This window comes from Protobothrops mucrosquamatus, unplaced genomic scaffold (assembly GCF_001527695.2).
Source record: "Protobothrops mucrosquamatus isolate PMUCROS unplaced genomic scaffold, P.Mucros_1.0 scaffold1167, whole genome shotgun sequence".
In the NCBI taxonomy this organism is placed as follows: Eukaryota; Metazoa; Chordata; class Lepidosauria; order Squamata; family Viperidae; genus Protobothrops; species Protobothrops mucrosquamatus.
In genome coordinates, this window is record NW_015387382.1 from 334,054 (window position 1) to 349,337 (window position 15,284).

Sequence of the window (15,284 nt, forward strand, 5' to 3'; positions counted from 1 at the left end):
AGCATGGCAAGACTGTGGGGTCTGGGAGGGAGGGAGGGAGCCCCAGAAGAGCTGCTGCTGCTGGGGGTGACCCCAGTCTCTGCCTGCTGCTGTGTTTGGAGCCAGGAATCCTTTGGAGGATGCTTCTTCAGATCTCCTCCTCTTCCTCCTCCTCCTCCTCCTCCATAGGAGCCCCTGAATCTGAACCAGGGGACCCAGATAATCCATGTCACCCCAGCCTCCAACAACTGTTCTGGAGAACTGGAGGAGCCTTCCCTGAAAATGAAAGATTGAAGAGTGGGCAGAAGTGGCTTCAATTGAGAAAGAGAGAGGGAGGGAGGGAGGGAGGGAGGGAGAGAGCAGCTGTCATCTGTTGGGCCTCTGGAGTTTTCAGCTAAGGACAGGGTTACCGACCTTTGGCCTTCCTAGAAGTAGGAATCCTCTTCCCAGATAGAAGTACTGGCAGAGATGGCTAAGATGACCGCTTCGTTTGCCTCCTCTCCAGGGCTCTGGGGACTGGTCAACAACGCTGGGATTTCCACCTTTGGGGAGGTGGAATTCACCAGCATGGACACCTACAAAGAAGTGGCCGAAGTGAATCTCTGGGGCACCATCCGGACCACCAAGGCCTTCCTGCCCCTGATACGGAGAGCCAAAGGTAAGCAGGGGCCCCGTCCCCCACCCCCTTCCTGGAACAGGTGGACGCAGAGCCCCATCGCAGCCAATGGCAGGGGTGGCGGTCGCGGAAGAAGGGCTGGCGGGGGGGTTCCTCCTTCATCCCGGCAGAGCCACATCCTCCGAGCCAGGCTAGGTGGCCGCATCCAGAGGCGGCTCGCAAGCGTGGGGTCCCCGTGGGGGCCTGCTCCCTTCATGGCGCCTTTGTCCCTCCCCCCGGCAGGCCGCGTGGTCAACATCAGCAGCATGATGGGCCGGATGGCCAACCCCGCCCGCTCCCCTTACTGCATCACCAAGTTTGGGGTGGAGGCCTTCTCCGACTGCCTGCGCTACGAGATGCGTCCGCACGATGTGAAGGTCTGCATCGTGGAGCCGGGCAACTTCATCGCCGGCACCAGCCTCTACAGCCCTGAGCGCATCCAGTCCATCGCGGACAAGATGTGGGACGAGCTGCCAGAGATCGTGCGCCGTGACTACGGGCGGAAGTACTTCGACGAGCAGATCGCCAAGATGGAGTCGTACTGCAGCAGCGGCTCCTCCGACACCTCGCCGGTCGTGGAGAGCATCGGCCACGCCCTCACCTCCACCACGCCCTACACCCGCTACCACCCCATGGACTACTACTGGTGGCTGCGCATGCAGGTCATGACCCACATGCCCGCGGCCATTTCTGACCGCCTCTACATCTACTGAGGGGGGAGGAGGGGCCCTGCTGGAGCCGAACCGGCGAGGGACGGTCACGCTAAAGGTTATGCTGCACAATTCTCCGGCAGCCGCTCGGTTAGTTGGTTTTAAAGTCTGTATTTTAGGCCTGTGATTAATTTAAACATTGGGACGTAATTTAACCCCTTGCATGGTGTGTCTGGTAGGCAGGATGACCCCGTGTCTTTCAGAGGGACCCAGGCGATTTATTTCAAGTATTCCCTTCTTTGCCTGGCCTGCACTGGGGGAGTTCGGTCACCTCCTTCCCTTCGGAGCTAGCCGTCCCCTCCTTGAGAAAGGCTGCCGGCCCAGTCCTGGACAGCCTGGGGCTCACCCTTGCTGGGAGGTCGCTGGCCTTTGTTGATCGGGGGGGGGGGTAATCGCCGCAGCCAGGGGCCAGTTGTCCACACCTGTCTTTGCACACTCCTTTCCAAGGCTGCCACGGACCAAGCGCTGCCGTGTCCCTCTGCTACCGGAGGAGCTGTGTCTGTGGGCTCAACCCCCCCGGGGGGGCTTCTGCCAGTGCACGGAGTCCCTCCTGCAAGGGGGGGGCAGCCTGGCCTTAGTCAGGGGCTGCTGATCAGGCTCCTGGCTGAGTTCTTTGCACTAGGGTCCCGGGGCTGATGGGTGGGGGGGAATCGCAGGGCAGGAGGGAGGAGGCCGCCTTCCACCTGCCCCAGCAGCAAGACCCACCCACAGCCCAGGATCCACCATGGATCACTCCATCTTGACCGTGAAGGTCATTTTTCTCCTGGCACTTAAACTCCTCCCCCCCCCAGCAGGTCAGGCTGAGCAGGGCGCCTGCCCCCCAATCCTAACCCATGGAGTCTGCGTGACTCGTGGCCGCCAATCCCTGGCCGCAGCCCCTCCCAGAGGGTGTTATGTCGGGAAGACCTGGCCGAGATCTGGCACCCCTCGTCTTGTCACCAGGGGTGTGGAGGGGCCTCGTGGGGGCCCAGGCCTGTGGCTGCCAGCGAAGGAGGACAAGGGAGCATCACCCCCAACTAGGAAGCGGGAGGGGCTGTGACCGGATGTCCTCTCTTTCGATGAACATTAAACCATGTGACAAACCTGCCTGAATCACTGGCCTTTTTCATTGTCCGGAGACCAGATGCCCCTGGCCACTGGGAGGGAGGGGAGGGCAAGAGGTGCCCCCCTCCTCCTCCTCTTTGTCCCGGCCCCGGCCCTGCCCCCCTGCCCAGGAGGCAAAGCAGGAAGGTGGCCGGGCACCAGGACCCAGCGGCACCATCCTGGGCAGGTCTCTGTCCTAGTAATGGGCTGGGGGGGCTTTCCTAGGACGTGAGGTGGGCTGTCCTCTCCCCACTACAGCACTTTCACGGGCCAACTCCCCCCCCCCGCACATCCACAAAAGGGCACAGGGCATTTTCCTTAGGTTTTTGGCTGTGCCCCTCCCTCTGTGGAAGACTCCGCCCTGCCCCCAGAAAGAGACTGCGCAGCCTCAGAAGCCCACGAAAACATCTTATATTCATTTGGCCCCCAGTTATGTGACCCCCGTTTATACATTATGCTGCATTTTAATATTGCATTGCTCCACGGCTTGTGAGGGGGGGATAGATGGGCCTGTGGGGGCCATGGAAGTCTCTCCCCCCAGGAGGAAAAGGAGACCCCTGCCCCTTCCAGGCTAACCTGTGGTGCTTCTGCAGCTGCCCAGGCCCTCTCTGAAATAAAACAGGCACGAGCGTTTTGGTCTAATTAAGAGCCTCCTCCTGACATTAAATGAGCTTGGTGGTCTTTCAGCAGAGCAGGCGGGAGTCACCCCCTCCCCTCCCTGCCCCCCCTTGCAGCAGCCGACACTTCTTGGCTCAGGCCGGAGTGGGGGTGGGGGGTGTGAGAAAGAGCGCAGGAGAGAGGGAGGGAGAATCGTGGTCCCCCTGTGCCTTTTCTTAAGGGCCCCCCAGTGTTTTCGGGGGGGGGGAAGGTCCTTTCCTGCCTCTTCTTCCGGAAAAGGGTCTGCAGGAAAGAGCGGCTTGGAGCCCCTTTGCCTTGTACGAGGAGGAGGAGGAGGAGGGGATTCTGGCCATGGGTGGGTGGTGGGCTTCTCCCCCTGGCTCACTGCGGGGGGGGGGGGAGAGGCTATTGCCCTGCCCTGGGCCAAATGAACCGGCTGGGCATGCTGGCATTGTCTGCAAGCAGCTTCCCTGCCCTGTCTGGGTGGGGCCCCCAAGGGGGTCTTGGCCAATGGGAGACTGCATGCTGAGCAGCCCCCCCCCCCGAGGATTGAGCTGCTCTGTGTGGCAGGAGGGGGGGAGGAAAGTGAGGCGGGGGAACTGCAGCTTAGGGGTCCCAGCTCTGTCCGTGCCCCCTTCGCTCTCTGGTGGTCTTCTGATAGGGACGGGGGCAGCAGCGGTAGTGGTGGTGGTGTCCTCCCATGCCATTGACCCCCATGTGCTGTTCCCACATGCCGACCCCTAGCTTGATGGTAAAGTACTTGCCTGAGCTGGTGAGTCAGGGTGGTGTGGCTGAAGGGTGAGGCCTGGGGGTGGCCTTTCTGGGTTCAGGATTGCCCTCCCTCCCCCCCCCCCCCAGGGAATGGCTTCTCTCTTTCCACCTGACTGACAGTGCGAGGGATTCCAGCTGCTTTGAGAAAGGTCACTTCTTAGCCAGGCTACAACTCTGGGTTGCATATCGGTGCGCCCCAATCTTGTGTTTTTTTCTCCTGTTCTTTGGTGTAACAAGCTGCTTGCCAATGCCTGGCAATATTGCACACTGGCTGAGTTCACACACGATGCCTAAACAGGAAAAGACCTGGCATCTGCACTCAGCGGGCGCGCTAAGACTGACCAATGTTAGTCTCCCTTAGATTGGATTCACTCAGCGCAAATCCTAGCTTCTCCTTTATGCTCTGCTGGATTGTGAAACCCCAGAAAACGGGTTAATTGTGAGAATGCGTCTTGTGATGTGCAAGTTTCCAGGGTTGTAGTAAATTGGGGGTGGACGGGGGGGCTGACCCCACACCCGGATCCCTCTGAATTCTGATTCTTGCTCTAGGCAGAGCTGAGAGAATGAGTGGCATTTAGAATAACAAGTAAATTTAAAATTGTACATTAACTGCTGTAAAGAAGATTGAAAGCCATTTCTTTGTACCTTTTTTCTATTTTTCTTTTACTTTCTCCCCCCTTTCTTGCATGCTTAGCTTTCGCTCTGGTTTCTTCTTCTTTTCTCATTTTATATTAGTTTATATTAGTTTTTTATTTCCTTCTTAAACTTTTAATAAAATTAACAAAGTTTGTGCACCAGCTGCAGCCTTTCCTGGATCATGACTCCCTGTACTCTGGTCATCTCTCATCTGGACTGCTGCAATGGGCTCTGTGTGGGGCTGCCCTTGAAAGCCATTCGGAAGCTTCGGCTGTTGCAAAAGTGAGGCAGTGAGAGCAGTCTGTGGGGCCACTGGGATGGCTCCTATGATGCCCCTGCTCTGCGAACTTCATTGGCTACCGGTCTGCTTCGGAGCGCAGCTCCAAAGGGGCTGGTTCTGGTTTTTAAAGCCCTCAGTGGCACCTAGGTCCAGGCTAGCTGATGCACCGCTTCGTCCCGCTAGGAGAGACATGTCAAACCTACGACGGGAATGGGGTTGACGCGGTTTTGTTGTGATGCGTCTGGCCCACGGGCCGACAGTTTGACATCCCTGTGCTAGGACATGCCTGTCCTGCTTGTGCCTCCTAGGGATCCCATCGGTCAAACAACTCCGGAAGAGCCTTCTCTGCTGCAGTACCCGCCCTTTGTGACCTCCCACCCTCCGGGCTAAGATATGCCCCCCCTCCGGCTGGCCTGGGGACCCCAAGGGGGAATTTTTCCCTCTGGAGGGGGCTGCTGGATTGATGGCTGACCCCACCTCCCCCCCCTTGCTCGCTCTCTGCTCTCCACCTGTCCATTTTTCTGTTATCATATTGATGCATTCCCATTTTTTTCCTTTTTCATTTCATTGTTGTATTATTTTGCTTCTGCTTTTTTTACAGTCTTCTCCTTCTTTCCTTCCTTTTTACTGTTGTAAGTGGCCTAAAGCAGCCCCACGGCAACACAGGCAGCAAATAAATTCAACAAATAAATACAGAAGATGGAAGCCAAGCGTTAGCAGAGTCTCAAGAGTGGCCCATGAATGTTTGCAGAATAAGCAGAGCAAAAACTCCCCCGAGTGGAGTTTGGCCAGCCCTGGCGACTCTCTGGACACGTCCGAGTCATCTTCTTAGCACCAGCTGGGAGGCGGCTGGCCGGAGCTTCTCCAGGGAAGGCCGCCCCGTGTGCCCTCCGTGGGCTGGAGGACCGGCTGGCGATCCGGTTGGTCCTGAGCTCCTGGACATGGTCATCGGGTGGGGAGTGGGGGCTCTTGGTGGTGGTCTATGGCCATGGAGGTGGGGAGCTGGGGGGGATCCCAGGCCAGACCCACATAGGTAGATCCCCTTTGAACCCCCTCTTTGCCTCTGAGATCCCTTGGCATGAGATCTTGCTCTGGAGGCCCCGGAAAGATCACCTCCCGCTTCAGAGAAGGCCGATTACTCTGAGAGTGAAGGGATTTGTCAGAATGAAGTATCTCAGGATCTGGGTTGGTTCCAGACAATGCTTGGGCATTTCCTGAGTGATCCACTGAGTGCCCGCCAAACCTCTGGCCACAGCTCACGCTCCTGATCTGGTTGCCCCTAGTCCTCCCGGGTAACGGATCTAGAGGGTCGCCTTAGTTCATCCAAATGCTTCTGAAATGAACGTGGTGGATCCCAGCAAAAGCTCCGATCTTCCTCTGGTGGCCTACATTAGGAGCAGCAGCAGAGCCGCCCCTTCCTCTGCCTCGGCTGCCCGGAGGGGGGGAAGCAGGCAGGCAACATGGGGGGGGGTCAGTATCTCTTGTACTCTAAAAGTCTGAATGGAAGTTTTCTTCCCCGTTTTTCCTTTGCGTGTCACGAGCAGGAGCTTCATTCCGGGGGGGGGGGCTTCTGGCTGCTGAATGGGAGAAAGATGGGGGCTCCATGGAGAGAGGGGCTCCTGCTTTCTGCACCCTGCAGGTGCCTCCCCCGCCCCTACCCCCACGAGGCAGCCAGGCTTTTCCCAACATGAGCAAACCACTGGAGGAGGAAGAGGGGGGGGGATGTCTTGCACTGACTTTCTCCACAAACAGCAAAGAGGCTCCCCTGCCTTCGAGACTGCGGCTGCCTTGGCCTGGTGCACCCTTGGGGCTGGATTGCTACACTCTAGGGACTCTGGGGTGCTCCTTGGCTGCGGCTGGGAGGAGCCAACCTTGGCAACCGGCTGCTGCTCCGAAAGACCTGCCACCAGGACAGGGCAAAGGCTGGACGGAGCATCTCCACATCCCAGGCAGATGGGGGGGGCGGCTCCCATACAAAAGCCGCTTGTTCCTGGTGCCTGCGGGGCCCACGTGGCAGAGCTTGGGGCCTCCAAGCCCTGCAGAAACTGTCAGATGAATTGGGCTTTGTGAGAAGCCAGCGAGCCCATCACGGCTGGGAGGTGCTGTCTCCAGGCCCCCCCGGGGGGGGTGGCCAAGAGATCCTCCCTGAAGTCCCTGGATAGCCAGTGGGACAGGGCCAGGAGCTGCCTCCCCCCTCCATCAGCCTGCGGCCTCCAGCACCAGCAGCCTGGGCCCTGGGGGTGATGCCCCCTTACCTCCTCTCCCTCTGCGGCTGCTGCTTGAGACGCAGCTTTTCTCTCTCTCATCCTCAGCCCCAAAGGGCCAAATCTTTTGTGGTGGTGATTCCCGAGCAGACGGGAAGCCACAGAGAAATGCAAGGGGGCAGGAGTGAAGGAGCCTGTTGAGTGCCAGCAAGGCCAGCCTGCCAGTCCCCAACACAGCTGCCGCCCCTGCCTTTGCCCAGGAGGAATTCCCCTTCAGGGCAACGGGGAGCAGCACATTTGGGGCTTAAGGAAAGGTGGGGACTAGGAGCTTGAGATTGGCTCTGTTCGCACATCTTCAACAGGGTGGGGGAGCCCCCCCCCACGCAGTCCTTCAGGTGATGTTATGCTAGTCAATCCTAGCTAAAGGATTCCCCCCACCCCTCCCCCCATGTCCTGAACCTCATCTCTTTGACAATTCTCCCAGGTGCATTTCTGTAGCTTGCAGTGCTCCCCCTGCCCCCTTCATGAGCCCCCTTTGGCCCCCTCCTCCCTTTCCCCTCGCCCAGCATAGCTCTTTCTCCCCACAGATGCTGCCAGCCCCCGTTTTTGTTTGGGGGGATTCTTGCATTCTGCCTTCATCTCCATTAGCCCTGAACGGCTGGTTCCCTCGGAATGGGGAGCCACTTCTCCACACCAACAGCCGGCCACGGAGTCCCTCTTCGCCCAGTCCATCCCTCCCAGATACCCCTCCCATCAGGGAAACCGCTGGGCTCAGCCTGGGTCTTGGCCGGAAGGCCTCCATGAGTTTTTCTGAGGCATTTAGGCAAGGTGTGTGACTTTCATGCGATGTATAAAATTAAACTTTATTAAAAAGATAAAATCGTTACAAAACATTGGCTGGCTGTCTCTGAAGAACACAGCAGAGCACCGTGGGAAAATTCAGGGGCAGCAATGCCACCTCCAGATGCCTGGCTGCAAGAGGACGGTGCAGGTTCTCCCTCCCCCATGGGCCCTTGCGGTTTCCTCCTGGGAGATGCCTCCAAGGGAGCTACCACCACCACCACCACCAGCAGTCACGGTTCTTTGCAAATTTAGAAGAGCCACGTTAGTCCACAGTGGCAACAACTCAGGAATCTGGTAGTAGCTCTTCCAATTGGCAAATTTCATTAAAAGCCGTAAACTTAATTAAACTGCAGCTTAATTCATCCGATGCATGAAAAATTATCCCTTTGTGAAATGTATTAGTTGGAAAAGCTGCTCCCAGATTCCTCCTGCGCCCTTAGGTAGCCTTCGGTCTCTGGGCCCTGACTGAGCCCGCTTCTTCTGCAGGGAGCAGAGCCTGGGAATCAGCGCTCACAGCAGCCCCCCCCCCCCCTTGTCTTAACAGGGAAGGCTGTTGGCCCTGCCAGCCTGTGATTTATAGCCTGCTGGGTAGAGACCAGCCTGCCTTGGATGTCTGACTGGTCATGTGGAAAAGGCCAACCAGATGGTGTAGGGATTACATGCTCTGGTGGGGCACAGACACTCGCCCCTTCCAGAAGCCCCCCCTCCCCTGGGGCTGCAGCCGCAGAGCTCCCCCTTGCTTCCTATCCAGGCAAATGGGGGGGGGCAGCAGGGAGGGGTCTTCCGGAAGGGCAACATCAAAGCGCCCAACATCTGAGCAAACACTTCCACAGCGGGGGGGGGGGGGGGGGGGGGGACGAGGCAGCTCTATTTATTTACCGGGGCTGCAAAGGAAAGTCCGTCTAAACGGCCAACTCGCTTGACGGGTTTCTTCGGCCTGGACCGAGCCTCTTCGGGGGCAGAGCCGCGGCTGCGGAGCCGGCCTTTCACGCGACAACTGCCCCGCCGAGGTCGCCCGCGCCTTTCGCAGCGGGGCTCGAATCGGGCCTGGAAACCGCGGGGCCCACGCCGGGCTCCCCGTTACCCAAAGGCAGAGCAGCGGCGCCGGGCTGGAAGGCGCCGCCGGGCCCGAGGGCAGCGGGCTCCGTTTGCGGCTCTGCTCCCCCCGGGCCTTCGCTCGACCGGCTGGCCTGCAAGAGCCCCCCCCCACGCCCCCTGCTCCGGCAGGCTCCATGCCCCCCCGAAGGGCCCCCCGTGGGGATGCCCCCCTCCGCTCCTCCCGGCGCTGATGAGCCCCCCCGCTTTGGACCGTGAAACCTCTGCAGGAAAAGACCCCTCCCCTCCCCTCCCCCCGGCTCAGAGAGCGCCCCCGGCCCCTCGCTCCAAGGGCTCTTCAAGCGGGCGCCGCCTCGCCCGCAGCCGCCCCTCCCTCGCTCGGGCGCCGGGGGCTCCCGGGGGGTCGTGGCCGCGGGGCAGGGGCAGGCAAGACCCCTCGCGGGGGGAAGGAGCAGGAGGGGGGGTCAAACTCCGCGCGGGGAGGGGCAGGCCGAGCCCTCCGGCGGGGCTGTCCCAGGACGGGACTCCCGGGCGCACCCGCGGGGGGGCGGGGCTGACGCGAGCGGGCGCCCCCCCCCGCTCAAGACCGCGGCCGGCGGCGCTGGGACCGCGGGGGAGGGCGGGGTTGGGATGGGCCAGTCGGGGGCAGGCCCAGGCGGCGGCGGTTAGCCAATCGGCGGATCCCGCGCGCGGGCTCTGCCCGAAACTTTCTGGGCGGGGCCGAGGCCTGGCGCTCACCTGGCCCGCCCCGCCGGGTAGGTAGGGGGCGGGCCGGCCGGCGCGGATTGGCGGGCGGCCGGGAGGCGTGGCCGGGCGCCTGCCTGAGCCGCCATCTTGCCTGAAAAGTTTTGGGCTCCCGGCGCCGCCCGCCCGCCCGCAGCCAGGAGGGTCGCTGGAACGGGGTTTGGGGGGGGGGAGCCGGGGAGAGGCGGCGGGAGCGGCGGTAGCCATGCCGGTCAGGAGGCAAGGTGGGCCCGGGGGCGGCGGTGGCGGGGGTGGGCTGCGCCGTGCCTCTGGGCGCATGCAGAGGGCGGCCGGGACGGGGACGGGGACGGGGGAGGAAGGGCTCCGGCTCTGACGGTCCTCTCCCTCCTTCCCTCCCCGGCTCGCAGACACGCAGCGCGCCCTGCGGCTCCTGGAGGACTACCGCGCCAAGCTGAGCCCGCGGGGGGACCGGCAGCTGCGCAGCTCGGTGGAGCGGGTGATCGGCATCTTCCGCAGCAGCCTCTTCCAGGCCCTGCTCGGTAGGCGCGGGCCCCGGGGGGAGGGGCGGAGTGGGGGCGGGGGGAGGAGGAGGAGGAGAAGCAACGGCGGCGGCTTGCGGGACCCCCCCTTCCGCCGCCCCCCGCCCCGCCGCCAGAGTCCCCTTCCCACGCGGAGGGCCCCGGAGGGCCCGGGTGCGCGGGGCCCGCGGCGCGAATCTGTCGGGGGCGGCCTCTGTTCCCGCCCCGCCCTCAGACCGGCCCTTCCCGGCCGCGGAACGGGCAGAGTCCCCCCCCGCCACAGCCCCTTTTTTCCCCGGCGCCCCGGGAGGTGGTGGCGTGGCCGGGCGGAACCCTCCCTGCCGCCCGGTCCCTGTGGGCGGCGGCTCCTCCTGCGCGCAGAGCGGCGTCCTCCCTTCGGCCGGGGCTCCGCCTGCCCCGGGGGGGGGAGAGAGCGTGGGGGGGGGTCCGGCCTCTCCCCCGTCCCTCTTCGCGGAAGGGCTTCTGGGGGGGGGCGCTGGCCGAGAGGCGGCCCCGGGGCCGGTCACAGGAGAGGCTCCTTCGGTCCCGGAGGAAGGCCGGGCGGGGGCTGGGTGGGTGGGTGGGGAGAGTTCCTCCCGAACAGCCGCCGTCCCTTCCTGCCCTCCAGACATCCAGGAGTTCTACGAGGCGGCCCTCCTGGAGAACCCCAAGAGTGCGGACCCTCCTCCGAAGCCCGCTGGAGCTGCCCAGCCCGGGAGCACCTGGGACGTCCCCCGTCCGCCCAGCACCGGCCCGACTTCGGAGACCTCGCCCAGTAGCCGGACTGCCGACACCCAGGTAGGTGCAACTTGGGCTGCTGGGGGACGGCCCGGCCCTGCCCTCTCTGCCCTCCACCTGGGGAGCTGGCCTCTCTGGGAGGAGGACCTATTTTGCCTTGCTGCTTCTCTTTGCCTTACAACACTTGCAGATAAGCGTTAGAGTAACAATTGATCAGCATCTACTCCAGAATCACCTTGTTTGCAAATTGCACCTAAGTTATAGTTTCCCAAACAGCTGTGCAAAAAAAGATGCCCGAGGATGTATCAGATTGGAAGCTTTGGGGTGGGGGCATACACCATACTCCCCCCCCGCCCCTTGGAAGAAGGGGTGTCGGGGGCTCCTGGAAATGCCCCCTGCTTTGGGTTACTCTGCGGAAGTGGGCACACGAGCTGTGCACTCTGGGGAAGGGGGACGTTCTGTGGACTGGGGGGGTCTATTAGGAGTCCTTGCATTGGTCTGGGGGAGGGGCAGGAGGTGTCGAGGGCCCAGAGAAAATCACCCGCCCCCCGAAATACATGGCTAGCCAGCAGTAGTCACTTCTGAGGGCAAAGGGAGAGAGGCCCTTGCTGTGCCCCCCTTCCGAAAAAACCCTCCCTTGGTTGGCCCCCTGAGAGGAGAGCCCATGGCCAGGCTCCCTCCAAAGAGGATACATTCACTTAGCTTCTTCGTCCTGCCTTTGGATGCTGCCTTCTGCCTCCAAGCGCCCCACTGCGCTGAACTAGCACGCGCAGGGAGGAGCCGTGGGGAGGCCTGAGGGCCTTCTTTCCTAGTCAGTCAGGCACAGTTTTGAAATGTCCACTGAGAGAAATGTGGTTGAATTTCTTTTGTTGGGTTAGGAGAACCAAACGATGGTTCTTTGGGATGTGCTCTTTCACCGCTGTGCGTTTGGGGAGAAATGCCAGCCCAACTACCTACCTGTGTGTGGTTTAAATGAGCTTTTGATCGGTTTCCTTGTTTCCGGAGAGATGCGTTGGCACTGATCATGGTTAGAGATAGGAAAGCATTTTCCTCATGCCCAAACTGAATTCTACACAGTTCATTTACGTTAATTGTTATGGACAGAGAGGATGGAAAAACACTGAAAACACGGAAACCCACAGCAGAGTAATGTAAATGTATTGTTCTTTTTGGCAAAGTTACTGGTTTTTGCTTCAGCCAGCCCTTGAGCAGGGATGCAAGGAAGTTATTGTTACGTAAAGCTCAGGAAGAGGGGGATTGGGGTGGGGGGGTCCTCTGTGTTCTGCTGAGGAATCCTTGGAACTGGAGGCTCTTTCAAACTGTCAGGAGGGAAGTTCAAAGGTCATGCTAGAAAGTAAGACTTCGTGGAAAGAATGCTGGAAGCTTAGAACCAACTTCCATTGGAAGTAGTGGATCAGTCGTCAGTAACTGACTTTCCAGCTGCTTGGGAGATACACATGTCCATCATCTGACAATTTTTTTAAAAAAAAAAACCTTAAGCGCAGACTCAATGGACTACTAGGCCTTTTTCTGCCTTCAGTTGTCTATGTTTTTTTCTATTTCTGTGTTTGCGATGTTCTGGCAGAAATAGGCTGCCCTTGGGGCTGAATCCTCTGGAATACCATGAAATGTTTCTGGTAGGGATTAACTTCTGACAAATTGCCAGACCACCCCAAACTTGACAACATTCTCCACAATGTTCTCTTGCTGATGAGGCAAATTCTTATACGCCTACCAAAAATACATTTTTCATATTTCCAATTTCTCTGATCACAGCGTAGTTCTCTTACTCTTCACATCTGCCTTAACATCGTAAGGTTCAAGGCACGTCCCTTTCCTGTATGCGGACATGTGCATACAAAGATGTACAATCAAAGTAAGGCACATTATTTTGGGGGACTTTTAAGTCTTGTTACAGTAACACAAGGCCTCTCCTTCTAGCTTTCCACAGCTGCTAAACGTTACTTAAGAGTGAAGGGGTGGAAATTTCAAGGGGGGATGAATGGAGACTTCCAGCTGTCCACCCCTCCTTTTAGCAATGGGGAGGGGGGGATTATTCTTTGCTGTCCATGATCTGGTTGGGATTCCTCCAGGGAGCCCCCTCTGGGTGCGCAGGCAAGGGAGGCCAGGTGGAGATGGGCCAGGTGTGAGCTCTTTGGAGCCAAGAAAGTCTCTTGATCTCCCTCCATTCTGTGTCTTGTCTTGGGGTTCTGATCTTCTACACTCCTTTTCTAGAGCCTCTTTGTTATGCACAGCCCTATTTTGTGTAAAAACTTTGCCTCCTTAAGGAATTGGCCTAGTGTAGGGGTAGGCAACCTTGGCATGGCTGGCTCAGGAATTCTGGGAGTTGAAGTCCATGAGTCATAAAAGAGCCAAGGTTGCCTACCCCTGGCCTAGTGGCTTGGTGGCCAGTCTCTTTCTGTAACTCTTCAGATTCCTTTTTCACATCCATTTTCACAACCCACTCAATATCTTTCTTGTTTACAATGATTTTATACGGTGACTACATGTTCTCCACTCATAGCAGTGGCAGATGTCTTCTCTTTAATTTTCTGACACTAAAGACTAGTCTTCCGCATGATGGTGCACTAGTAGACTGAGGGGCCTTTCTCCCTCTCTTCCTGGCTCCTGTGAGATTCTGAACTGGTGAGTCGGGCGATGCCACGGGCACAGCTGCCTTCCGGTTCCTTGGAGCCTCCGTCGCTTGCAAAGGAAGACTTTGCGAAACCCCCTCCGCCTCTTTCTGCACTGGGGGGGGGGGTTGATCCCATTCGGATCTCCAGGGGATTCTACGCTCCTCCGTTTCTCCCTCCCGATTTCCCATCCGTAGCGCTGCCTCCTCTCCTGGACCTGGTGCCAATTTGTCCTAGAATTCCTTGGGGTCTTCCTCTATTACGTCTCTTATGAAGTGGGCATCTTTGCCTCATATTTACTGAGCATCTGTTCTGTGTTTATGATTCCTTTGTTTTGGCTGTATATTTTTGTGTATCATTGCTGTGCCATTTTTTTCATATAGATTTATGCCCTATATAATACATCATGTATTTTCTGAGTTAGTGGCCCATTCCAATTTATTTATGCATTCGTTCATCCTGCACATATATATGGCCATCCGTCTTAATCAAACTAGTGATGAGGCATTCCGGTTTACCCAAGTTCGGTTATCGCTAAATCATCGGATTTAATAACACTTCATTTTCACTTCAGCAATTTCATGTTTTCCTTGAGAGGGAAGATTCTCCTTGCCCTCTTTGGAAGGGGTGGGTCCAGCCACTTGGAAAGGAACACGGGGGAGCTGGAGTAGGGCACCCCCAAGCCAGCCTCTTTGAGGAATGGGACAGTAAGGTGGGTCTGACCATGTCTACCCATGGAGGGAGCCCGTGGCTTACGACCATCTGCTTATTGAAGGGCATTGAAAAAAGAGATTTGCAGCTGGTCTTCAGACTTAGTGACTGTTGGCGGCTTCCCTGCGGCCCCTTGGCAACCAGCGGGGTGGTTGTCCCTGGGTGGCTGCCACCTGACAGGGAAGGTCAGTGGGGTAAACTGGGTTAGTTTAATGACCGTGTAATTCACTTAAGGACCACGGCAAAAAGGTTGTAAAATCGGGTGTGACTCACTCACTGCCCACCTTGCTTAGCAACGGGTGTTCCGCTCCCAGTTGTGCTCATCAGGGGAGGACTTCCTGTGTCTAGAAGGCTGCTCCTTTTCTCCCGAAAGGACAGAGGGAAGGAGGACCCACCCAGGGGTTGAAAGAGAGCAGATGATGGGGCGTGTGTGTGTGTGTGTGTGTGTGTGTGAGAGAGAGAGAGAGAGGGAGAGAGCTCTTTCAGGGCTGTTCTTTGCAGGCAGTTTAGTGGATTCCTGTGCCACTGAGTGGGAAGGATCAGGTCAGAGATCCCTTGCAGACAAGGGAAAATCCTATGTAACCTCCTGTTTCTGCACACACACACACACACCCCACCCTTTTTATCTGGAAAGGAAAGCCGAGTCTGTCACAGATGTAGACTAACAGGATAAATAACTAAGAACTCAATCACTAAAACACCGGTTGGGTTTCATGAGCCTGGCATTTGTGGGGAAGCGCTGGCATCAGGAGGGCCTGGCAGTACTGGGCCTTGAATCCATCCGGATTGACCAGTTGGGGGGGAAAAAGGGGGGGAAGGAGTGGGTTGTATGGGGAGAAGGACTGCCCTGCAAAAGAGGGAGTGAGGATGGGGGTGAGCAAGAGGGGGCTATTTGCAGGGACAAAAAGGGGGGGGGCAGTTGCTGAGGGAAGTGTGTTAGTGTAGGCTGGGTCCCGTTTCCTGTTGCATATCTTTGCTGACACGTATTCTGCACTTTGTGTAATGTGGGTTATTTCAGGAGGGTGTGTGTGTGTGATGGGGATGTTTGTATGCTTCTCCGCTTGTGGATGGCTGTGGGGAGATGGAAGTTCCAATGGGTCATTTAGTGCCAACATAAACAATTTCTCCGTTTGGTAGGTCTGAA

At 58.4% G+C, this 15,284-nt stretch overlaps 2 protein-coding genes across 10 annotated transcripts in view; both read left to right on the forward strand.

Moving 5' to 3' along the window:
* The window catches only part of BDH1 (3-hydroxybutyrate dehydrogenase 1), a 5,874-nt gene extending 4,376 nt beyond the window's left edge, over positions 1–1,498 (forward strand). Inside the window, exons 5-6 of the mRNA XM_015820735.1 lie at positions 485–637; positions 878–1,498. Coding sequence (XP_015676221.1) covers positions 485–637; positions 878–1,347 — 623 coding nt within the window. The 3' untranslated portion in view covers positions 1,348–1,498. The remainder of the gene's footprint in view (positions 1–484; positions 638–877) is intronic.
* Positions 1,499–9,784: 8,286 nt separating this feature from the next.
* The window catches only part of DLG1 (discs large MAGUK scaffold protein 1), a 57,150-nt gene continuing 51,650 nt past the window's right edge, over positions 9,785–15,284 (forward strand). For all 9 annotated transcript variants that reach the window (XM_015820718.1, XM_029284992.1, XM_015820719.1 and 6 more), the window contains exons 1-3: positions 9,785–9,803; positions 9,948–10,079; positions 10,687–10,856. In XM_015820718.1, the coding sequence (XP_015676204.1) occupies positions 9,785–9,803; positions 9,948–10,079; positions 10,687–10,856 (321 nt within the window). The remainder of the gene's footprint in view (positions 9,804–9,947; positions 10,080–10,686; positions 10,857–15,284) is intronic.